A 25,755-nucleotide genomic window follows, 5' to 3' on the forward strand; every position below is an offset into this window, starting at 1 on the left:
ACAGGGTTGTACCCACTTCCCACAGGAAGTGGTCATATTGTCGGCGTAGTGACCCCAAGGGTCAATAGTCCATTGGCCACCACCCTACACCCCCCTACATTTAGTATTTAGGGAAGCCCCTGCCACCAGAGAAGGAGATCCTGAAGACCTAAGACAACCAATGGCACTGAAGAGCCACAAAAGAAGAGGAGAGAAGCAGCTGCCGTGGTACCAATCCCACTGGCCAGTCTGCATCCCTTGTTGAAAACTGCACCTAAGTACCAAAGTTGACTCGTCCTGCAGCTGTTGACTCCAGAAATGCAGGAGGACTGCCTGTCTTCGAAAAAGATCCAAGACCTTCCATGAACAGCGGACCTCTTCTCCTACAAACTCCACAGAAAGGACTCTGAGGCCTCCCGAACTGCCCAAAACCCAACACCTGAAGACACCACTGCATCTGTCGCCTCTGGCCCGCGCTGAGGTGGGCCCAGGATGCCAATAAGGTCCCCGAGCCCTCCAGCACTCAAGTCCCCCGTGATTGCACCCCTCCCAAACTCCTCGACAACGCTGGCAGCCTCTGAACACAGACCCCCTCTACCTTTCCGGTAAGAAAAAACAGACATCTTAAGACACTTCTGCACCCGTCCCCCCAGGCCGTGGAGAAGAGGACCAATCCCTTTGAACCTGAGCATCATGAGGCCTGAGTCCCGCTGTTGCTTCAGCCCCGGCTGGCTTTCTAGCCAGAGTCTGCAGCCTTTTACTGCAGAGACTGATCTCCACTGAAATGCATTGGGCACCCAACGCTGATTTGAATCCTGCACCCAACCGCCGCTGTGCCTCTGGCGGTGTATTGCTGGTACTGCCTTGGATCTTGCCCACCACTCACCTTAACTCCTGGAGTTTCGTCCTGCAAGCCCTTGCACTATACATGTTTGCAGAATTTATTCTTCCTTCCATAGGATAACATTGCAGACCTCAGAAATTACACTTTTAAAGTGAAAATAACTTATATTTAAAACCTGAAACATTTTACCTGGATGCCAAAACAAATATAAAGACACTTGCTATTTTATAAATTGGCGTGGATCTCCTTGTTGAGTCGTGGGTCTCATTTATTGACCAGTGTGTGTATTGGTAAAAGTCTTGCACTACTGTGTTATGCCTGCTCAACCACATTACCTCCGAATAAGAGCACTTTGGGAATGCATAGCAAGCCCCTGTCCACTTGTGAGGGAATTCCTGCACTCTACACGGTATATCTAGTTATTGATATATCATGTAATGAACCAGCTTCCTAAATCAAATACAGCTCATACCCGCAAAGGCAATTTAGCACACATCCACACCTGCAGAGCCAATGACATAACAGATTAGCCTGACAATACATTAGATACTTATACAAACTAAGGTAAAGAACTTTAGACTATTTTGCCAATGATTCAGACCAGTAAAAAGCCACTTCTGCATCACTGTTCTCATGCACTTTTATTGGCAGGAAAAGATAAAATGACCCTTAATGTTATCAGTTAACATGTTAAATAAAAGCTTTCTGGCATGGAAGGTGGAAATGAAAAAATAAAAGTTACAAAAAGCTAAAAACTTTATTTCCCAGTAAATTCTAAAGACACTATAATGTGACTTCCTTGCACAGACATTTTAATACTATACCTGTCTCAAGGCTGGGAAGGATAAATGCACATTTATGGACACAGAATATTTGGTAAGTGACAAACACAAAAATGTAGATATGCTATGAAAACAGTTTAGTGAAAAGCTTTTTCAAAACACATTTTGTTGGCATAGGTTGGTTTATTGCTAGATGTTGAAAGAAATGTGTCCTCGTATCCCCCAAATGTGTGTGTTAACCTACTAGGAAAATGGTAGAAACAGTTGTACTAAAGCAAACAGTACAATGTAATATTTAGAAGATCACTTGCCTCTAACCATACTACCACAGTAGGGCCATCCCAATGTGCAAATGGTAGACCTTGCCTTCGCGCTTCTTCGAGCAGCTCATGTCTACAATGAGAAGAGGTATAGTTCATGAGGGCAGTCAGGGTAGACATACGCTTTAGGTTTCACATTGTAGATTAATTACTTTCAATGTAAATTTTTCAAGCATTCTCTCCAGGACGTCACAAAAATATATCAATGACAATACTGGATACTTCAATGACCTTTATATTCTGAAGCTGACAAAGAACATCAAACTTTACAACTCATGCCTTTACTCCGAAAGCCTTTATTAGACGGACAATACAATGTGTTGGCCTTTGCAATGCACAGTACTACCTCAACAAGACATTACAAATCATGCCTTTATCCCAACAAGCCTTTACTTTACTACTCGTGGTAATGTTTGTGTGTACACACATACACACACAAAGTCACCACTTCAGTAGTGAGGCAAAAGCGTGAACTCAGGGCTATGCAAACAGTTCTTTATTTAGAAAGAATAACACTCATTAATAAATGGGTGCCTAGGTGGGAGCCACCATGATGGTGAGAGGTGGTTGTCGAAGTTTCCAAACCACAAATGGAAGCAGAGGGAGAAGAGGAAAAGCATAAGCAAATATCCCTGACCAACTCATCCACAGTGCATTGCCCCTGAACTGTGGGTGTGGAAATCTAAAGGCAAAGTTTGGGCATTTGGCGTTTTCTGTTGTGGCGAGGAGGTCTATCTCTGGTAGTCCCCAACACTGGAAGCAGTGGCAGAGTTCTTGCGGGTGAAGTTCCCGGTCGTGGGCTTGTTGCCGCATTCTGCGGAGGAGGCCGGCAAAGCAGTTGTCTACCCCTGGCAAGTGTTCTGCTAAAACATGTATCTGGTATCAGAGAGACCATTTCCAAATGTTCTGGATTAGATTAGTGAGTTGAGAAGATTTAGTGACCCCTTGTTTTTGAAGGTAATACATGGCTGTCATGCTGTCCATCTTATTGAGAACTACTTTGCCAATTAGGTGAGGAAGGAAAGCTTAACGTGAGGAGAACAGCTAGTAGCTCTAGGTGATTTATGTTGAGATCTCATGGATGGGTTTCCACTGACCTTGGACAGACAAATTTTGTGGATGCACTTCTCATCCCATTAGGAAGGTATCCATTGTAATGGTCCTCTGAGGAACTGGGTCTAGGAAAGGCTGTTTCTTTAACAAGTTGCTGGTGTTCCTTCACTGCAGAGAGCAGCAAGTTTGACAGCCGAAAAACACTAGATCTGCCTACTGACCCTCCGCTTAAGACTATTGGTTCGCTAAGCACTCCTGTAACTGACACATTTAGCCTGGCATGAGGTACTATAGCGATGCATGAGGCCATCATGCAGAGGAGGCGCATAACTGTCCTGATTGTAACTTGTTAATTTGTTTGAAAAAGAGGAATGAGTGCCTACAAAAGACTATCCTGGTGGCATTGGGGTAGGCTATGCCCAACTATGAATTGAGAACTGTCCCTAGGATAAGGCTGGATATGAAGGGGTTTGGGGTGGGACTTTGAAGCATTGATGGTAAAGCCTAGTTCGTAAAGTAGGTAGGTGGTAATTTGTGGGTGTTCATGACATTTTAGACAAGTCTCACTCTTGATGAGGCAGTCACCCAGATATGTAAAGACGTGGAAGCCCTGTCTGCGTAGGTGAGCGGCTACCATCAGATGGCACTCGGTGAAGACCCTAGGTGCAGTAGTGATTCAAAGGGGAGCACTTTGATCTGGTCATACTGTCTGCTTACTACAAATCTGAGGTAACGGTGATGTGCAGGGTGGTTCAGAATGTGGAAATAGGTATCCTTGAGGTCGAGTGAGGCCACAAAGTCACCTTGTTCTAGTAGTGGAATGACATCCTGAAGAGTGAGCATGTGAAAGTGCTCTAAAATAATACATTTGTTTGGAAGTCTTAGGGGCCCATTACTTTAGGCAAAGAGGTAGTATAGCGAGTAAACTACTGTACTGATGTGTTGATGGAGAGGGACAGGTTCTATGGCTATGGTAACATTTGGTCTTGTGAGGAAAATGTGTGTTTGCATGGTGGAATGTTGGGAGATGTGGAAGGGAGCTCCAGAAAATAACCATGCTGGATAATATCCAACACACTCTGGCCGGAGGTGAACTTCGGCCAGGTGGGAAAGAACCCTTGGAGACTACCCATCCGACTGGCGTTATGTGATAGGTGGAATGAGCGGTAAGTCAGGGCTTGGTGGTGGTAGCAGATTGTTTGGAGGATCCGCCTTTAGCTCTGCCTTCTGAATTGTTCCCTCTGTAGGCATGCTAAAATGGTGTCTGGGAAAGGTGTTTTGGGCTTGCGACACTGGTATGATGAGGAGGTTCCAGGGGAGTTGTTCTTGGAACCTTCACAGTAGGATGCACGGTGAAAGGAGCTGCAATGGGAAGGGGTTTGAATGGCACTTATTGCTTCTGCTATTTAAGTGTCCTTTTTATTCTTCTCCAATAAATTATCAATCTGCGGTCCCAAAAGATGTACCCCCATCAAGAAGCAGATTGAGTAGGTTTTGCTAGACTCCCGGTTTGAAACAAGACACACTGAGTCATGCGTGCCTACGTAGGAGGACACTAGAGTTAACCCCCATAGCAGCAGTATCTGCAGCATCACTGTGCATCAAGAGCACAGTGTATGGTGGCGTTTGAGATCTGCTTCCCTTCAGAGATCTCATAGCCTCTTTTCTTGTGCTCCTGTGGGAGATATTGGAGAAGTTCCTCCATTTCATCCCAGTGGGTACAGTCATATTGAGAAAGCAGCTTAAAGTGACTGGCTGTAAAGAAATGGCTCCCTGTTGCAGTTACCCCCCACTTTTTGCCTGATACTGATGCTGACTTGACTGAGAAGAGTGCTGGGACCCTGCTAACCAGGCCCCAGCACCAGTGTTCCTTCACCTAAAATGTACCATTGTATCCACAATTGGCACACCCTGGCATTCAGATAAGTCCCTTGTAACTGGTACTTCTAGTACCAAGGGCCCTGATGCCAAGGAAGGTCTCTAAGGGCTGCAGCATGTCTTATGCCACCCTAAAGACCCCTCACTCAGCACAGACACACTGCTTACAAGCCTGTGTGTGTTAGTGAGAACAAAATGAGTAAGTCGACATGGCACTCCCCTCAGGGTGCCATGCCAGCCTCTCACTGCCTATGCAGTATAGGTACGACACCCCTCTAGCAGGCCTTACAGCCCTAAGGCAGGGTGCACTATACCATAGGTGAGGGTACCAGTGCATGAGCATGGTACCCCTACAGTGTCTAAACAAAACCTTAGACATTGTAAGTGCAGGGTAGCCATAAGAGTATATGGTCTGGGAGTCTGTCAAACACGAACTCCACAGCACCATAATGGCTACACTGAAAACTGGGAAGTTTGGTGTCAAACTTCTCAGCACAATAAATGCACACTGATGCCAGTGTACATTTTATTGTAAAATACACCACAGAGGGCACCTTAGAGGTGCCCCCTGAAACTTAACCGACTGTCTGTGTAGGCTGACTAGTTCCAGCAGCCTGCCACACCAGAGACATGTTGCTGGCCCCATGGGGAGAGTGCCTTTGTCACTCTGAGGCCAGTAACAAAGCCTGCACTGGGTGGAGATGCTAACACCTCCCCCAGGCAGGAGCTGTAACACCTGGCGGTGAGCCTCAAAGGCTCACCCCTTTGTCACAGCCCAGCAGGGCACTCCAGCTTAGTGGAGTTGCCCGCCCCCTCCGGCCACGGCCCCCACTTTTGGCGGCAAGGCTGGAGGGAACAAAGAAAGCAACAAGGAGGAGTCACTGGCCAGTCAGGACAGCCCCTAAGGTGTCCTGAGCTGAGGTGACTCTGACTTTTAGAAATCCTCCATCTTGTAGAAGGAGGATTCCCCCAATAGGATTAGGGATGTGACCCCCTCCCCTTGGGAGGAGGCACAAAGAGGGTGTACCCACCCTCAGGGCTAGTAGCCATTGGCTACTAACCCCCCAGACCTAAACACGCCCTTAAATTTAGTATTTAAGGGCTACCCTGAACCCTAGAAAATTAGATGCCTGCAACTACAAGAAGGACTGCCCAGCTGAAAACCCCTGCAGCGGAAGACCAGAAGACGACAACTGCCTTGGCTCCAGAAACTCACCGGCCTGTCTCCTGCCTTCCAAAGATCCTGCTCCAGCGACGCCTTCCAAAGGGACCAGCGACCTCGACATCCTCTGAGGACTGCCCCTGCTTCGAAAAGACAAGAAACTCCCGAGGACAGCGGACCTGCTCCAAGAAAAGCTGCAACTTTGTTTCCAGCAGCTTTAAAGAACCCTGCAAGCTCCCCGCAAGAAGCGTGAGACTTGCAACACTGCACCCGGCGACCCCGACTCGGCTGGTGGCGATCCAACACCTCAGGAGGGACCCCAGGACTACTCTGATACTGTGAGTACCAAAACCTGTCCCCCCTGAGCCCCCACAGCGCCGCCTGCAGAGGGAATCCCGAGGTTTCCCCTGACCGCGACTCTTTGAACCTAAAGTCCCGACGCCTGGGAGAGACCCTGCACCCGCAGCCCCCAGGACCTGAAGGACCGGACTTTCACTGGAGAAGTGACCCCCAGGAGTCCCTCCCCCTTGCCCAAGTGGAGGTTTCCCCGAGGAATCCCCCCCTTGCCTGCCTGCAGCGCTGAAGAGATCCCGAGATCTCTCATAGACTAACATTGCGAACCCGACGCCTTTTCCTACACTGCACCCGGCCGCCCCCGCGCTGCTGAGGGTGAAATTTCCGTGTGGACTTGTGTCCCCCCCGGTGCTCTACAAAACCCCCCTGGTCTGCCCTCCGAAGACGCGGGTACTTACCTGCAAGCAGACCGGAACCGGGGCACCCCCTTCTCTCCATTCTAGCCTATGTGTTTTGGGCACCACTTTGAACTCTGCACCTGACCGGCCCTGAGCTGCTGGTGTGGTGACTTTGGGGTTGCTCTGAACCCCCAACGGTGGGCTACCTTGGACCAAGAACTAAGCCCTGTAAGTGTCTTACTTACCTGGTTAACCTAACAAATACTTACCTCCCCTAGGAACTGTGAAAATTGCACTAAGTGTCCACTTTTAAAACAGCTATTTGTGAATAACTTGAAAAGTATACATGCAATTTTGATGATTTGAAGTTCCTAAAGTACTTACCTGCAATACCTTTCGAATGAGATATTACATGTAGAATTTGAACCTGTGGTTCTTAAAATAAACTAAGAAAAGATATTTTTCTATATAAAAACCTATTGGCTGGATTTGTCTCTGAGTGTGTGTACCTCATTTATTGTCTATGTGTATGTACAACAAATGCTTAACACTACTCCTTGGATAAGCCTACTGCTCGACCACACTACCACAAAATAGAGCATTAGTATTATCTATTTTTACCGCTATTTTACCTCTAAGGGGAACCCTTGGACTCTGTGCATGCTATTCCTTACTTTGAAATAGCACATACAGAGCCAACTTCCTACATTGGTGGATCAGCGGTGGGGTACAAGACTTTGCATTTGCTGGACTACTCAGCCAATACCTGATCACACGACAAATTCCAAAATTGTCATTAGAAATTGATTTTTGCAATTTGAAAAGTTTTCTAAATTCTTAAAAGACCTGCTAGGGCCTTGTGTTAGATCCTGTTTAGCATTTCTTTTAGAGTTTAAAAGTTTGTAAAAGTTTGAATTAGATTCTAGAACCAGTTGTAGATTCTTAAAAAGTATTCCAACTTTTAGAAGCAAAATGTCTAGCACAGATGTGACTGTGGTGGAACTCGACACCACACCTTACCTCCATCTTAAGATGAGGGAGCTAAGGTCACTCTGTAAAATAAAGAAAATAACAATGGGCCCCAAACCTACCAAAATACAGCTCCAGGAGCTTTTGGCAGAGTTTGAAAAGGCCAACCCCTCTGAGGGTGGCAACTCAGAGGAAGAGGATAGTGACTTGGAGGAAAATTCCCCCCTACCAGTCCTATCTAGGGAGAACAGGGTCCCTCAAACCCTGACTCCAAAAATAATAGTCAGAGATGCTGGTTCCCTCACAGGAGAGACCAACACCTCTGAAATCACTGAGGATAACTCCAGTGAAGATGACCCCCTGTTAGCCAGGATGGTCAAAAGATTGGCTTTGGAAAAGCAGCTCCTAGCCATAGAAAGGGAAAGAAAAGAGATGGGCCTAGGTCCCATCGATGGTGGCAGCAACTTAAATAGGGTCAGAGATTCTCCTGACATCCTAAAAATCCCCAAAGGGATTGTAACAAAATATGAAGATGGTGATGACATCACCAAATGGTTCACAGCTTTTGAGAGGGCTTGTGTAACCAGAAAAGTAAACAGATCTCACTGGGGTGCTCTCCTTTGGGAAATGTTCACTGGAAAGTGTAGGGATAGACTCCTCACACTCTCTGGAAAAGATGCAGAATCTTATGACCTCATGAAGGGTACCCTGATTGAGGGCTTTGGATTCTCCACTGAGGAGTATAGAATTAGATTCAGGGGGGCTCAAAAATCCTCGAGCCAGACCTGGGTTGATTTTGTAGACTACTCAGTAAAAACACTGGATGGTTGGTTAACTGGAAATGAAGTGTGTGACTATGTTGGGCTTTATAATTTGTTTATGAAAGAACACATTTTAAGTAACTGCTTCAATGAAAAGTTGCATCAGTATCTGGTAGACCTAGGTCCAATTTCTCCCCAAGAATTGGGAAAGAAGGCAGACCACTGGGTCAAGACTAGGGTAACCAAAACTTCCACTGGGGGTGACCAAAAGAAAGGGGTTACAAAAACTCCCCAGGAGAAAGTGGGTGACACTAGAAACAAAGAAAAAGAGTCCTCTGTAGGCCCCCAAAAACCAGAACAGGTGGGTGGGCCCCAAGACACAACCCAAAACAAAGGTGGGTACCAGGGTAAGAACTGGGATGCCACTAAGGCATGGTGCCACAACTGTAAACAGTCTGGGCACCACACCAAGGACACTTCTTGTCCCAAAAACAAACCCCAGAACAAAATTCCAGGGGTAACCAGTGTAGCCATGGGAGATGACTCCTCAGATGAGGAGGTCTTCCTAGCCTTCAACTGGAAACAGGGCCCAACAGGTGAGTTGGAGATTCCAGAGGGAAGTAGACACTTCCACCACCTACTGGTGAATGGAATCCCAACCACTGCCCTGAGAGACACTTGTGCCAGTCACACTATTGTGCATGACAGGCTGGTGCTCTCAAACCAGTACATCCCAGGTGAGACTGCCAGGGTAAGAGTTAGCCTAGACAGGGTCACTAAGAGGCCTGTGGCTTTAGTGCCCATAGAAGTGGGTGGCACTCTTAGCTGGAGAAGGGTAGTAGTCAGTACAGACCTCCCCCTTGATTGTCTCCTTGGAAATGACTACCCAGAGGTTAGTCAGAGCTCAAGAGAGGAACTGGTCCAGTGCCAGTCCTCTCCCAAGGATTCTGGAAGTCCTGCCTCTGCAGTAAATGCAAGCAGGCCCCAGAAGAAGAAGAAAAGAAAACAGAGTAGGAGGGGTGGACAACCTTTAGCCAAGGTTACAGCAAGCCAAGGAGATTCTGCTCCAGTAGGGGAGAACTCCAAAAATGGCCCTGATAAAGTCCAACCTGACCCACAAGAAGTCCTGGCTAGTCAGGCAACTGTTAAACCTGAGTGGGCGGCTCCTCAGCTAACAGAAGAAAGAGTAGAAGAAGGGTGTTTACTACAAGATGTGGTAACCCCCCACTCCAATACAGCAGACAGGCACCCTGAACCCAAAGAAGCCTGTAACTTAGCCCCTTCCCTTTTAGGTGAAGAGCTAAAGGTGTGGTTCTGGGCACTGACAGCTGTCAGTGGCCTCTGCTGGGTGTTAGCCTTTATGGCTGCACTATCCTTAGCATGGTGGTCTGACCCCATGCCAAATAGCAAGTTAGGCCCCCTGACCCTATTGGTCATGGTGGGGTTACTCCAGCTCTGGGTAACCTCTCTGGGTAAGCTAGGGGTGACCCTGGCCAAGATAAGGTTAGCAGAGGTGGACACCTCTAAGGCCAAAATAGAAAGAATGGGTGGAGACATTGAAGAGGCAGACAAGAGGCAATTCAGACTAGGTCCTATCACTGTGGAAGTGGGTCAGTTCCCCAAAGGGAATGACCTGAACAGAAGGATGTAAGGCAGAGTAGGCCCTGCAACTAACCAGCCTATTTCTCCTACTCTTCCTCGCCTGACAGACTAGGAAGACTCTCCCAGCTTGGGCTGAGTCTCCTGGCCTGTAGGCTGGGGGGGGGGCTTGTGTAAAGAAATGGCTCCCTGTTGCAGTTACCCCCCACTTTTTGCCTGATACTGATGCTGACTTGACTGAGAAGAGTGCTGGGACCCTGCTAACCAGGCCCCAGCACCAGTGTTCCTTCACCTAAAATGTACCATTGTATCCACAATTGGCACACCCTGGCATTCAGATAAGTCCCTTGTAACTGGTACTTCTAGTACCAAGGGCCCTGATGCCAAGGAAGGTCTCTAAGGGCTGCAGCATGTCTTATGCCACCCTAGAGACCCCTCACTCAGCACAGACACACTGCTTACAAGCCTGTGTGTGTTAGTGAGAACAAAATGAGTAAGTCGACATGGCACTCCCCTCAGGGTGCCATGCCAGCCTCTCACTGCCTATGCAGTATAGGTAAGATACCCCTCTAGCAGGCCTTACAGCCCTAAGGCAGGGTGCACTATACCATAGGTGAGGGTACCAGTGCATGAGCATGGTACCCCTACAGTGTCTAAACAAAACCTTAGACATTGTAAGTGCAGGGTAGCCATAAGAGTATATGGTCTGGGAGTCTGTCAAACACGAACTCCACAGCACCATAATGGCTACACTGAAAACTGGGAAGTTTGGTGTCAAACTTCTCAGCACAATAAATGCACACTGATGCCAGTGTACATTTTATTGTAAAATACACCACAGAGGGCACCTTAGAGGTGCCCCCTGAAACTTAACCGACTGTCTGTGTAGGCTGACTAGTTCCAGCAGCCTGCCACACCAGAGACATGTTGCTGGCCCCATGGGGAGAGTGCCTTTGTCACTCTGAGGCCAGTAACAAAGCCTGCACTGGGTGGAGATGCTAACACCTCCCCCAGGCAGGAGCTGTAACACCTGGCGGTGAGCCTCAAAGGCTCACCCCTTTGTCACAGCCCAGCAGGGCACTCCAGCTTAGTGGAGTTGCCCGCCCCCTCCGGCCACGGCCCCCACTTTTGGCGGCAAGGCTGGAGGGAACAAAGAAAGCAACAAGGAGGAGTCACTGGCCAGTCAGGACAGCCCCTAAGGTGTCCTGAGCTGAGGTGACTCTGACTTTTAGAAATCCTCCATCTTGTAGAAGGAGGATTCCCCCAATAGGATTAGGGATGTGACCCCCTCCCCTTGGGAGGAGACACAAAGAGGGTGTACCCACCCTCAGGGCTAGTAGCCATTGGCTACTAACCCCCCAGACCTAAACACGCCCTTAAATTTAGTATTTAAGGGCTACCCTGAACCCTAGAAAATTAGATGCCTGCAACTACAAGAAGAAGGACTGCCCAGCTGAAAACCCCTGCAGCGGAAGACCAGAAGACAACAACTGCCTTGGCTCCAGAAACTCACCGGCCTGTCTCCTGCCTTCCAAAGATCCTGCACCAGCGACGCCTTCCAAAGGGACCAGCGACCTCGACATCCTCTGAGGACTGCCCCTGCTTCGAAAAGACAAGAAACTCCCGAGGACAGCGGACCTGCTCCAAGAAAAGCTGCAACTTTGTTTCCAGCAGCTTTAAAGAACCCTGCAAGCTCCCCGCAAGAAGCGTGAGACTTGCAACACTGCACCCGGCGACCCCGACTCGGCTGGTGGCGATCCAACACCTCAGGAGGGACCCCAGGACTACTCTGATACTGTGAGTACCAAAACCTGTCCCCCCTGAGCCCCCACAGCGCCGCCTGCAGAGGGAATCCCGAGGTTTCCCCTGACCGCGACTCTTTGAACCTAAAGTCCCGACGCCTGGGAGAGACCCTGCACCCGCAGCCCCCAGGACCTGAAGGACCGGACTTTCACTGGAGAAGTGACCCCCAGGAGTCCCTCCCCCTTGCCCAAGTGGAGGTTTCCCCGAGGAATCCCCCCCTTGCCTGCCTGCAGCGCTGAAGAGATCCCGAGATCTCTCATAGACTAACATTGCGAACCCGACGCCTTTTCCTACACTGCACCCGGCCGCCCCCGCGCTGCTGAGGGTGAAATTTCCGTGTGGACTTGTGTCCCCCCCGGTGCTCTACAAAACCCCCCTGGTCTGCCCTCCGAAGACGCGGGTACTTACCTGCAAGCAGACCGGAACCGGGGCACCCCCTTCTCTCCATTCTAGCCTATGTGTTTTGGGCACCACTTTGAACTCTGCACCTGACCGGCCCTGAGCTGCTGGTGTGGTGACTTTGGGGTTGCTCTGAACCCCCAACGGTGGGCTACCTTGGACCAAGAACTAAGCCCTGTAAGTGTCTTACTTACCTGGTTAACCTAACAAATACTTACCTCCCCTAGGAACTGTGAAAATTGCACTAAGTGTCCACTTTTAAAACAGCTATTTGTGAATAACTTGAAAAGTATACATGCAATTTTGATGATTTGAAGTTCCTAAAGTACTTACCTGCAATACCTTTCGAATGAGATATTACATGTAGAATTTGAACCTGTGGTTCTTAAAATAAACTAAGAAAAGATATTTTTCTATATAAAAACCTATTGGCTGGATTTGTCTCTGAGTGTGTGTACCTCATTTATTGTCTATGTGTATGTACAACAAATGCTTAACACTACTCCTTGGATAAGCCTACTGCTCGACCACACTACCACAAAATAGAGCATTAGTATTATCTATTTTTACCGCTATTTTACCTCTAAGGGGAACCCTTGGACTCTGTGCATGCTATTCCTTACTTTGAAATAGCACATACAGAGCCAACTTCCTACACTGGCCGATTCCGCCACTACCCTTTTGGCTGCAGCATCTATTCTTTTACTCTTTATCTGGTGAAGTGGCATCACCAGTGGTCTGAGAGCTGGCCCTTTTACATGCAGTAGCTACTACAGGATAGTCAGGTGGAAGCTGACCCTGTATGTATAGGGAATGAGTTTGGGAAGCCTTATATTTTTTTTATCCACCCTTGGTGTAACGACAAGCTCGAAAAGGGTTGTGTTAGAGGCTAGGGTGTGATTGAGCATGCCTTTAAGCATAGGAAGGTACTGAGTGGAGTGTTGGGTGGAGGAAAGGGTCTCAAAAAGAAAATCTACCTCTAATGGCTCAGTATGCAGATCCACTTTATGGAATCTGGCAGCTCTACAAATAAAGTTGCGGTAGGAAGAGGTATCATCAGGAGGGAAGGGTTTTCCAGGGTATGGGCTTCGATCTGTATCTGCAAGTATCCCAGTGATAACCTCCGGTGGGATGTCAAAGGGATCCCCTTGTCCCTGTACCCCTATATCTGAATGAGCTGACCCTTAAAATGTTTATGGTACGGGGTCATCTGGAGAAGCAGGAAGTGAGGCTAAGTGTTGTGGAGCAGGCAGGGGTGGTAGAATAGTGACATGCAAAGGGGTTGTAGGCTTGTTCATTCTCTTGCACTGCTTTGGTGGAGACAGCATGTCCAAGGCTTCTTTAAAGGAAAGTTGCCATTAAGATGGTTGAGCAGCATATCCAGGAGGGCAGGCCATTATCTGGCCTGTATGTGGATGGATCATAAGGAGTTTTCTGGCAGGTGTCTATCTCTTCTTGAAGTTTAAAAAGGAGTTTGACAGTCCACAATCCATGGCCGAACTTGCAGCTGGGTGCTGATGGGATCGGCCCAGACGTGGTGGTCTCAGCTCAGATGGCGGTTTTCGTTTTGATGCAGAAGTTGTTGGTGCTGAAGCTCAGCTCAACACTGAGGAGGGCGTGGCCAGTGCAGAAGCAGTTGGTTTTGACAGTTTCTTCGGCACCAACCTGATGCTCGGCATTACGTTCAAAGAAGTCAGTGGGTGCTGACCATGGCCCAAAGGAAGTAGTGGCCCAGCAGTTTGTCTCTGGTGCTCCAGAGTAGCTTTTCAACCGTTTGGGAAGGGTTGCTGTGCATGTGGTTGATGGACAGTTGGTGGGATCAGTACTGGTTGCACTAGTGGAAGATCTTGGATTTCCAGGTTGCAGCTGGAGCTGTCAGGGGAGAATGTCCCTTCGTCCGTGGCAGATACTTGCGCATGGTGTACCCCCTCAATGCCCTCTGTGCTGAAAAGGTCCGGTGTCAGGGGTGTGGAATTTAATAAAATATCTTCTTGTCCATGGGACAGGCTGCTTTATAAATCTATTTGTCCTGTAAAAAAAGAAACATCCACTTGTCCTTTTGGTGCCACAGCTATAAATCATGGCAGCAATCTCATTACATAAGAGCACTGATAAATACCTCTCTGATTATGTCGGAGTTCATACTATAGTAGGGTGTGAATTGTAGCAATTCCTGCATGTTGCCACCTTTCTACAGATCTACATACTGGGGCTGGAGGTAGCTGTAAGCAATAGTTCCTGGGTTGAAATGTGCTTTGGATTCTGTGCAAGCCTACTAACTTGCATGTTTTAGGGGTTTCCACCAGCTATGTTCTAATCTTTTCCCATACTAAGAAAGGTTGGAAATTCACTTCTGACAAGGGCAGAAATAATACTTCTTCTAAGTTTGGGAAACAAGTGGCTTGACGGAAAGTGAACTTGTAAACACAACAGATTTTTGCAGGCGTGAAATCTATACATGCATATTTGCTCATATTAAAATGCAGTTCACAAATATTTTCTAGAAGTACAACTTCCTGGCCTACTTCTGTATATTATGAATTCATGAAGGCTGTAAACCTGCAATAAGGCAAGGGCATATATCATGCTTGCACTTTTGTGACTTTATATAAGAATTGTGCCCCTAATTAGGTCTTGAGTTAACCAAGACCTTTTGTTTTTATTAATCGTCTGCCTCTTTCACACTCTAACTACAGACTGGATTCCCTATGAGTGACAGTATTCTGGCTCTTTCACAAGGAGCATATCTGCACACAAAGTAGTTTTGTTCAGTGCCCGAGTGTGGCAATGGGTGCTTTTTGCGACCAAAATATTGCTTTTTGCCCAAAAAAAATATAATGGTGAGGGGCTGGCAGCTCTTAAAACAAAGTTTTACAAAAACCATGTTAAAACAAGACATGCATCGACAAAACCAAAAGTCTGACCACCAGAGATTGATTTTTCCATGTTTCCCAGTCTTGTTGAAACTGGTTGCACTGATTTTCCACCATGAACATTTGGGGGGATAATAGCGTGCATCAACACTTTAGTAGACGATGCTTCAAAGAAACGGTACCTACAATTTTGTAGTAGTTTAGCAAAACGTTTTTTCCCAGTTGCATTTTTTGTGTGAACATTTAGGGTCAGATGTATGATGCGATTGTGCTTGCAAAAGGCAAAAATCACAGTTTGGGACCATAAAAACAGCCATGTGCAATGTACCCTCCCTATTTTGGGAGTCCGTATCCAGTTACCAACTCGTAAAATAGGGATTGCGACTCGTAATTAGGAAGGGGCGCCCCAAGGGAATCCCTTTTAATTGTGACTCACAGGTGGATGCATGATTGCTTTGTGACCATGAATGTGGTCTCAAAACAATCGCAGTTAACACCAATTTCAAACTAGTATAAGCCCATTCACACATGGAACCCCTTTGTGAACGGTAGCAAAAACATTTTTTTCAGTAGGACCACTGCCTACACAGAAAAATAGAAAACAAACTTTTCATTTTCAAAATGCAGCAAGTTTTCCTTTAAGGACAATAGGCTACATTAAAAAAAATAAAAAACACAACAACTGCTTTACTGAAAAGCAGTCAGACATGGTGGTCTGCTGATCTCAGCAGGCCACCAGCCCTGCGAGTGCAGCCATTCCAAAATGGGTCACAAATTGCGACCTGTCTCATGAATATTTATGAGGCAGGTCCCTTGCAACCCATTTCGGAATCGCAAACAGTGTTCTTAACATTGTTGTACATTTTGTTTTGTGACTCACAATTTGCGATTCACAAACGGATCGCAAATTGCGTGCTGCAAAACAAAAGGTCGTACATCTGGCCTTTAATTTGAAAGCAAAGACTCCTCTCAATCTGGCTTTCAAGCTTCTGCAAATATTTGCATCGGATTCAAGAGCATTCCGGGAGCATTATCCATAGCCTCATACTGTAAAACTTTGCAAACCTGTGTACACATTATTATATTGGAACCATTGTCAGCAGTGCTGTCCGAGCTTACATTTTCTTAGAGCGCTCACCCTAATAACAACTTTGGATTAATGAACTATAAATAAAAGTTCGAACAGCATTAACATTTGGGCACAAATATTACCTTAACTACAGACAATGACCTTCCCTGATCCATAATGTGGTACTGTAAACTGGAAGCTACTTGTCCAAAGGGCAAAATTAACATGAAAACTTGTTGTCCTTGACCCCAAATAACATGTCTTGGGACTCTGGCTATAGGAATTCCACACCGTTTGGTGTATAGTTTCCGCTCTTCTGTAACATTGAGCCAAACAGTCGAGTTGAGTTTTCTCTCTAAACGGAAGCAGCAGCAAGCGTTGTGCTTTGGGGAGGGAGAGAGAGATTACAGACCTGATGAAGATCAGTCAGAGGGTATTTTGTGTGACACAAAGGACAGTAATGAAAGGGATCTGTTTCATCACCATATGGACATGGTAAAGAAGATACATTTAAAGACCGACGAAAGCACTGAAGGGCAAATGCCCACATGGGCCTGAAGTCGATGGAAAATCACCCCGTCGATTTGCATTCAATAACTAGACCGATGGAGGGTAGGTGTAAACCATAAAGAGTGCACCATGATTGTGTCGAACTGGAGCACACGTCCAAACCCTATTGGTGGAAGAAAACAATCTAACTATGGAGTCGACCATGCACATTACCAGCAAGAGGAGGAGTCACAACCTCATGACTCAAAAGACTTTCTTTGAAGAAAAACTTGCACATGTTCGAGCCCAACACTAGATGGCAGGATCAGAGACGCAAGTCTCAAGTACTAAGTTGATAAATGTGTCTAAAAAGAGTACAAGCATAGATGTAAAAAAAATAGGGTCCATAATTGAAGGACACTGCAACTCATTTATTATTGTTTTTGATGATGTCAGGAGCAATTTCGTCTTGGTGAAATTTAACTTGAGAGTTTGTTGACATCCAACAGTGAGTGACAGATAGACTGTCAGATACAAATGAATGTGAAGTATTTGTTCTTGAATGAAATGAGGCCAAAAATGTAATGTGTATTGCCAGCAAAAAGAATAATTTGGTCCCGATCTCCTGGAACATTTTTGCTAGAGGGCACATATAAATGGTAAAAAGGAGCAGGAATAAAAAAAACATATGGGACATCACAGTAAATTGTTCCAGACTGAGAAGAAGAAGGCGAAAGATGGATCTTTTACTGAGGACTGGAAGGAAAGTCATTCAGCAAGTATAAGACTGTGCACCGATTCAGATTTCTGTCAGTCTTGTCATTAAAATATTGTGAGCTATAGTGCCAAGGCTGCTAGACTTTCAGCATCCATTAATCGTGGACCACCCAAGACTGAAATGACTGCAAGTTCCGTCGTCCCACCTAGCTGAAACCCGGCCTCATGGCAGATGCCCAGATCATTCTTTTCCACAAACGTTTGTAGTTATTTTAACACTAGTTTCTTAAGCAAGTTACACAGATAAGGAAAGAATGCTGTTGGCTAAAATTTATTAGTTTCATGAGGGTCCAAGGTAGTATTTATTTTTAAGAGGTTTGATTACTGCTAATTTCGAAGTTTAAGGTTGCCATGGAATGGTTGAAAATTAACAGAATTTGATTGAACAATAATTAAAAGTGGTAACTGCTGCACACATCTGGCTGGACGTGTACCAAGAGGAGAAACTGTGGGGCAGCTGTTTCAGACCACTTCACACAGACACTAAATATTAATTCAGAGATGAAATGGCAGATTCCAAAGGTGGAACAGTATCCACCAAGTTTGGTTTCATAGTGAATTTAATTTACATTAATTCACTGACAGTTTACATTTTTTTTTAATACAAAATGTGAACAGTTCAGAAAGAAATTGTTAGATTCACTTGGGCAGGGTCCTTGGAGCTTGTTTTTGATTTTAAACAGTTCTTTTGCGAACCTAGATTAATCAAAGTAGAAGAATAACTTTTGTTGTTTCACATTTTCAATGATTAACCACGCACAATTACACAGGTGTGTGAGTTACTCTAGCATTAATGCTGTCACTGCCTTAACACCAAGCAGGTGAACACTCCAGCACATACAAAAATCAAGGCCAGGTGCCAAACATGTCCTGGGATACATTCAGAAACGTTTTCATAAGGTCAGTTCTGGGGGAAGTGTTTGGTACATAGGTGCTCAATAGCCCTGAAGGTATAAAAGGGTTCACAAAATGTGAAAATAGGTTTCTTCTGCTCAATGAAAATCGGGTGAAATACAACTGAAATACAATTAAATAAAATACAACAAAGTGAGCATAATTCAGAAACTCACTGCAACAGCATTTCAGAAATATTCATGCACACAAGTTGTGTTAAATGACTGGAAAACAATGCAGATGTTACATTTTTCAAAGATGAACACATCATGCATCGAAAAGGAACACATCACAAAGAAAAGGACTTTTAGATGCTTTTAGATCTAGAACTTAGTTTAGTTTGAGAGCCGTCAAAAGGCAAAAGTTGTGTTCAGATTTCTTAGCTCCCATTGAAAAACATCCACCACATGCAATTTGGGAATATTCAGTTCCTTAGACAGTGTTGCAAACAAAGAAGAGATATACACGGAAGAAGGATCCTATGAGAGGGTCCAAGAAGTAAGTCTGCAGAAAGATTAGTTAAAGCTTTGCATACAATTAGAAAAGAAAACTGTTTCCAGACAGCTCCTGGATATGCAGCCACACATTCCTGATAAATGAATATAAACTTACCCTGTATTTGCACTAGCACATTAGGGAAGTAAAAAAAAAATGGAATGAGACAATGAATAAAACAGTGTATATAAAATGAAAACAATAGTACAATGCACACGAAGAACACAAATCATGGGGTGTTAACTTATTCTCTTGGGAGGCTGCTGCTCTTAAAGTACTATTTAATGTATGTCATAAACTAGAGCATCTCAACATCTCTGCCAAGATCTATGGCGTAAAGAAGATATAAAGCTGTTCTGTTCAGCAAAGGCCACTCCGAGCACCTCTGTGCACTTACAAAAGTGCAAATACTGAAACTGCGTCCTTATTACGTAGGTTTTTCTTCACTCCTCTTCTTCTGAAGAGTGATCAGCTGGGGAGCATAGGCTGGCTGTGAATGTTACACATAATGAATAGGAGGCTGGCATTGCTAACCCTCCCTATGAGTTATCAGATTACATCAATCCTCGTCAGAGGACACCTCCACACTGCTGGTCTCATTGTACTTCATGTGTTCTCCAACTCAATTTAAAACAGACGTTTACAAAGCTTGTGTGAACTTACATTTGTCTGTTTAAGTGAATCCGTCTTTGGCAGACAGATTAGTCCGACAAAGACATGACCTTGGAAGCGTGAAGCATTAATACCTTGTCGAGTATGCGGCAACAGGAGAGGTGCACGTTCCATCGCCATGTTGCCTTTGGACCATTGAGAGGCTAGAGAGATTCATCAGCTGAGCAGGCAGCAAACGCGTGGGGCAGCTCTGAACGAACTGTAAATCCGCCTATGCGCAGTTTCACAAGGGAACCATGCACTGGCAATGTCAATAACTAACTCATTGGTGATAGCGCCTCGTCAAGTCACTGGTGAGATTAGGCACTCGAGATACATGCAACCTGGCACTCCTTGCACCCACGGGTTCACGAACCCACTCGATTACTCACTCTTCTTCACCCACGCATCCATCCACAATGAAAGATGCATTCAAACATATCAATGATAAATTAAAAGAATTAAGAGTAGAAAAAACGTTGCCTAACTGTGGCAGGCATATGCTAAGTATACAAAACTAAGTAAAAAACGAAATTCAGAGTGGACAACCATCTTGCAATGATATGGAACTGACTGCAATAATTGTAATTTGATTTGATTTAAATAGCGGGATCCTTCAGAGTTTGGTCCACAGTTTGGCAAGGGGTCGAAGTAGGTTACCTGGATCGGTGAACCTTTTGAAGTAGTGAGTACATGGGCTAATTACACATCGGTTGTGGGTAGGTTTTCGCTGAGTAGTGTCGAATGAGCCTCTTCGGTTTTTCCGTGGTCTTAGACCTCTGTGCTCTGTCGGGTGGTACCACCTACGCTATTACCACTGAGTGTTGTCACTTAATTTGTATTTTGTTTTTTATATAGTGCATTCAGGCTGGAGCATCGAAGTGCTCAAGAGAGGAGCAAGGGAAGACTGAGATTAACGCGGGAACAACCAAGTTTTGACAAGCTTCCTAAAAGCCATAAAATGTTGTTACTTCCTTATGCCCAGGGGGAGAGAATTCCAGCATCTAGCCGCTTCTACCGTAAATGCCTTGTCACCCCATCTAGCTTTATAAGTACGAGGGACCTGAATCAAAAAAGATCCCAGGGATCTAAGTTTATGTTAAGGTCTGTACCAACAAAGTCTGGAAGATAAATAATCCGATCCCCCTCCCTGTGTAGCCTTATAAGTCAAACATAGGGTTTTAAACCTAATTCGACTCGCCACCGGCAGCCAGTGCAGTTGTTTCAAACTGTCACTAGCAGAGGCCGAGCGCGGAAGGTCAAGTATAAAACGAGCTGCTAGATTCTGAATTAACTGGAGCTTCTTAAGAGAGGACTTATCTAAGTGAAGCATGTTGGCACACAAGAAAGAAGGTGATGTTAGAATACCGCAGCGGTGCCTATGCAGGCACCATGCACATATCTTGACGTGAACGGTGCCAAGCCGATCAATACCATCTACTGGTGCACAGAGGTAACGCACAGGATTTTCCTGCCAGACGTCTGGGGAGTATTCGAAGGTGAGGAATCTATGTTTAAAAGTTTCAGAATTTTTTTTTTATTTTTTTTAAAACAATAAATATGTCCTGTCTACTGCCTTTGTCAGTAACTTTTCATAATAAATACATCAGAGCGAGGGTAACTGACATAACTTTTCCGAATTAACTAATCAGACACAACTCTTCTCCTTGGCTTGTCACCATAACCAATTGAGGCCTACTGTATTGTGCTAAAAGCAATGATCAGATATTTACTTGAACAATTACAAACATGTACACAGTTATTTCTTGTCCACATCAATTTACACATTTGTTGAAGATTTTTTAAGTGCAAAACACCTGTCAGACGGGTTAACCAACACCCTGCCAAATGGCTTGCTTTGGTTAAAATTTCCAAGAGATGGAATCTGCCTCCAGGAGGAGCCTGATCCCCTGAATCCCCTATCAATTCTCCTCCCCATCCAGAGCTCTCTTTTAGTTGTGCTGGTCCACTGCTGTGGAATTCCATGGACTGAGGCAGAAAAGTTATCCTCATCTACACGGTCTCCTCTGAAAGCAGACTATGTGTGGAATGACGAATTAGGATAGACAAAAGGCTTTCTGGTGGCTGAAGACCATAAACTTGTTCTTGTGTAGCCAAGTCTTATAATTCTGAATATCTGCTTTTTGGAATTTATTACTATTATGCAATGAAAATCTGAAGATATTTGTCCTTTAACAGATGCTTAAAGCTTCAGCATTAAAAACATGTTCAGAGCTTAGCTGTTGTAATGCTTTAACAATGACTTTCATGCTGCACTTTTTACAGTGAAAGTGTTGCCCATGCAACTGCCTGTAGGTAATCCAGGCAAAAATGAAATTTAAGATTAATTTAGGGATACTCTTCAGTACACAAGCCAGAGGTTACCCAAGACTATTTACCTGTGTAAATACTTTAATGTTCTTCAATTTAAGTTATCCTTGAATGGATATTTAGTAAGACTTACTAATGGCACCCACCTAACATATTTACACACCCTACTCAATTCAACAATTTGATGAAGATGGTTTATGGAGTTTGTTAGAGGGTTCTAGATATCATTGTTTCCAATGTAATTATGGATTACTGGTTGGCACAAAGTTATGAAATTTAAAATTGTAACATTTGTCTTCATGGAATGTCTTTGATTCACAAGGCTTGTTTTGGTGAAATGATATTAAAAATAAACAAATATTTTACAGATTATAATACATGACCACTTACTTTTTCTGTAGTTTCCTATTTTTTTCCACTTGCCCACCTAGTTTGGTAAGACCCAAGGTGTCTTGAGATGACATATCAGCGTCTGGTGTTCCAGCTAAGAGGTAAAGAAAAGCAGATATGGAACAGGTTTAAAAGCTGTGTTTCATTCAATTTGTTAAAAATATTAATTCTTATCGCCAGAAACTACGTATGCGACAACCTGTTTGGCTTTTTTAGCACAAAGACCATTTAGTACTAAAGGGGTGGAAAGTGACTGCACTATGCCATCCTGTAGTGGCAAAATTCTACTGATTCCACAACCTCCTCAACTGCAGAAGACCACTAAGGATTCAAATTCTATGGAACTTTGGGGGTCAGCCCAGTAGCCTCTCTCCACAAGACTGACTCTAGAGACCAATATTCCCAAGTGCTCTTTGACTCCTCCAGCAAACAAAAAAAACACACACATTGCGGTTTCAGGTGTTCCCCGGGGGAACTGGACTGAAAAGACGTTTCTACTCACCTTGCTAAAGTAGCCACTTTCAAAGAAAGCTTGGCCTTCGCATTCAAAGTCTGCTTCAACAGCTAATGCTCCTCGCCATCTAAAACCACCAACTACTGTAGATAAGTCTCAATGATGAGATGACCTGATTAGACCTTGGCTTCTAATCTACTACCTCAAAGGATACAAATTCCTGAATGCCCGATCAGGAGTCAACCTTCACACTTGGGCACCAACACGAGGCAGCAGAGTATTTCTAAAGACCTTGGCACAGGCCTCCATGCACTCAACAGCCATTCCACAAAAATTGAATATTATATGTGAGGGAACTATTTTAGAAGAGTTCAGGACATTTATGCGAAAGTGGTCACTCTTTCAACATCCTCCCAACAGCCATTAGCACACTCACTGTGTTTCAGAAGGACACTGCTTCCGAGCCACTCCACCCTTCTCAAGAACCAGTGAGAGAAGAACAAGAGGAGGATGACTGGCAAGATTACAGGGTGGACAAGCAACATGATGAAACACTAGCACCATACTTGTAAAGGTCTCTCTCATACTGATGACAAGAGGACGACATGAGGCATAGTTATAGGGTGACTGTAAAAGGTGACAAAACATGAAAATGATATCCTGTAAAAGGTCAATTGATGACACTGCAACATGATGCACAAGGGCTACACAATAACGCTTCAGAATGAAGAGGAAGATAATTTCTTCCACAAAATACTCTCAAACTGAAAGAAACACTCAGCATTTATCTCTGTAAAGACTATGCTCAACAGGTGCTTGGTGGATAACTTCAAAAGATCCAGACAAAATACAGGTATTAAGGATTCAACAACAAATCATTTTATAGCTACACCTGAATATAAGTTACTCATCTAGGGACAAGTACCCCCAAATTCCCTATTAACGTATAAAAATAGGGAAAGACCTTTAATAACAAGTATGAGAGACAACCTGCTCCTGAAGAGGAGAGAGAAAAACTGATGTGACAAGGAAGCAGGCAGATGATGGGATGGCAAAGCTGAGGCATATCACCAACTTAAAGGCCCTGTCAAACCATTATGATAGGCACCAGTGGGAGGAAATGCTACAACATCTACCAGAAAAGGAAAGCACAAGACAGTGTGCAGGAGGGGAAAAATTACTTTGAATGAGATTATATGGTTATGGTGGATTGACACACACACACACAGCCTTAAGGCAGGCGAAGACTAGCAAGCTCCCCAGTTGCCGTGCTTGAGTGCAAGTTTCGGGGCTCTGCACAGAAATCCAGCAACATCACATAGCCCTGACATTCGATGATTAAGATTTAATTGTACCAAAGGTAGACAAGAGGCTAGAAAAACATGGAAAGAAAACATATTTCTGTCTACGCCTAGGAGTTCCCTTCAAGATCAGCTGCAAAAAAGAATCATTTTGCCAGTCGTAGACCTGACCTACACCAAAAAACAATGCTGCCATATCATTCAAAGACCACCAGCAATATAAACAGGGACAGTCTTCTTTTGAATCATCACATAGTAATGGACATTAAAACTTAAGGTGCCCAGAGAAGGGGGAGAGAGGGTGCTCTGCCTCGAAACAACCTCATGACCATATAAAACACATGTGGGGGGAGGCCCAAACTATACCAACCGTGAAGGGACAGCATAACCTTACAACAGTGATTTCTATAAATGATGCAATAGTTACAGCCTGGAATGTCATACGAGCCTGCCTAATCACTCATCATGCTCACATAAATTCAATGATGAACATTCCATACTCTTGCTGAAAGAGGTAAATGTTTTGGTTTTCAAATAAGCAACAGAGACAGTGGCTACTTTGCAGCAGGGACAAGAGGTGTACTCCCTGAACTTTGACAGGGAAGATCAACAAACAAGTTACTTACCTTTGGCAAGGTTTTTTTTTCTGGAGGATACTCTAACCACAGATTAATCACCTTTTTAATTAACCCAACCTCCAGATTTGATACAGAATTCTTACAGCGGTAGATCCGGAGTGCCATCAGATTCCACAGTTGCTTCATACTGCCTCGAGAAGTGATGCTACGCAGCGTTATATAGGTGCTACACCAATATCAATTTTCTTTGAAACTCCATCACACCCTCAGATGCTAATACTCTGTGACAGTTTATAAACAGGACAGTGGACAAAGCCTTATTTGGTCCTTTTTAGGACCATAAACTCCAATGAGCTACTTACCCTTGGGGTGACTACACCACCTATATGAGCACTTCCTTTGGGGAATGGGCACAATTCTGTCCCAGAATTCCTAGTTCCACTAAAAACAAGATGGTGGAACCCTCCCTTGAGTGTCCACTTTGGGAATCCCACCATATGGGTGTGGCTAGCCCAAAGGTGGAACACGCCTACTGCCTAACTAATTTTTACACCTACCCTGGTGTCAAGTGGGCCTCAGGGCAGGGAGTGCCAACTCCCAGGTCTGGGGAAGCCTGGGTCGCATACTAAAGATGGCAGTGTCCTTGAAGTTCCTGGCATTGGTATGCAGATTTGCTAGCCATCCTGCTTGAGTAGGTGATAACACCTTCCTCCGAAGAAGGCATTGTTTCTTGCCTCACAGTACAGGCTCTCACCTTCACGCGGTCAGAAACAGGTCTGTGATGGAAGGCTGGTCGATACCAGTCAGCCAGCATATTAAGGCCCAATTTAGAATTTGGCGGATGGGGTTACTCCACAACAAACGTCATGGATATACCATCCCCCATATTATGATTCTTTATAGCCTATGGAGATCATAATACGGCGGACGAGATTTCCATCACGCCTGTAATGGAGTAACCTAAATCAGTACCTAAAATACTAGTAGATTTCAGGGGACACCTCTAATGCGCCCTCTGAGTGCATGGCAAAATAAATCCAAGGCTGGCATCAGCCTAGATTTATTAAGACAAGGCATTTGAAACCAAACACCATAGTTTTCAGTAAAGCCATTATGTAGCTTGGGAACTGACAAGTGTCCAGTACCTACCTTAAGATGGTTTCCCTGTTCACTTGCAATATCCAGTAATAGAACTAGACATCACAGGGTGTA

At 45.0% G+C, this 25,755-nt stretch overlaps 1 protein-coding gene across 14 annotated transcripts in view; it reads right to left on the reverse strand.

Annotated features, from left to right (window-relative positions):
- Positions 1–25,755, reverse strand: part of PPFIA1 (PTPRF interacting protein alpha 1) — a 540,698-nt gene that overhangs the window by 123,177 nt on the left and 391,766 nt on the right. For all 14 annotated transcript variants that reach the window (XM_069221888.1, XM_069221884.1, XM_069221890.1 and 11 more), the window contains 2 exons: positions 22,211–22,304; positions 1,917–1,998 (listed from right to left, as the gene is read on the reverse strand). In XM_069221888.1, coding sequence (XP_069077989.1) covers positions 1,917–1,998; positions 22,211–22,304 — 176 coding nt within the window. The remainder of the gene's footprint in view (positions 1–1,916; positions 1,999–22,210; positions 22,305–25,755) is intronic.

This window comes from Pleurodeles waltl, chromosome 3_1 (assembly GCF_031143425.1).
Source record: "Pleurodeles waltl isolate 20211129_DDA chromosome 3_1, aPleWal1.hap1.20221129, whole genome shotgun sequence".
Classification (NCBI taxonomy): Eukaryota; Metazoa; Chordata; class Amphibia; order Caudata; family Salamandridae; genus Pleurodeles; species Pleurodeles waltl.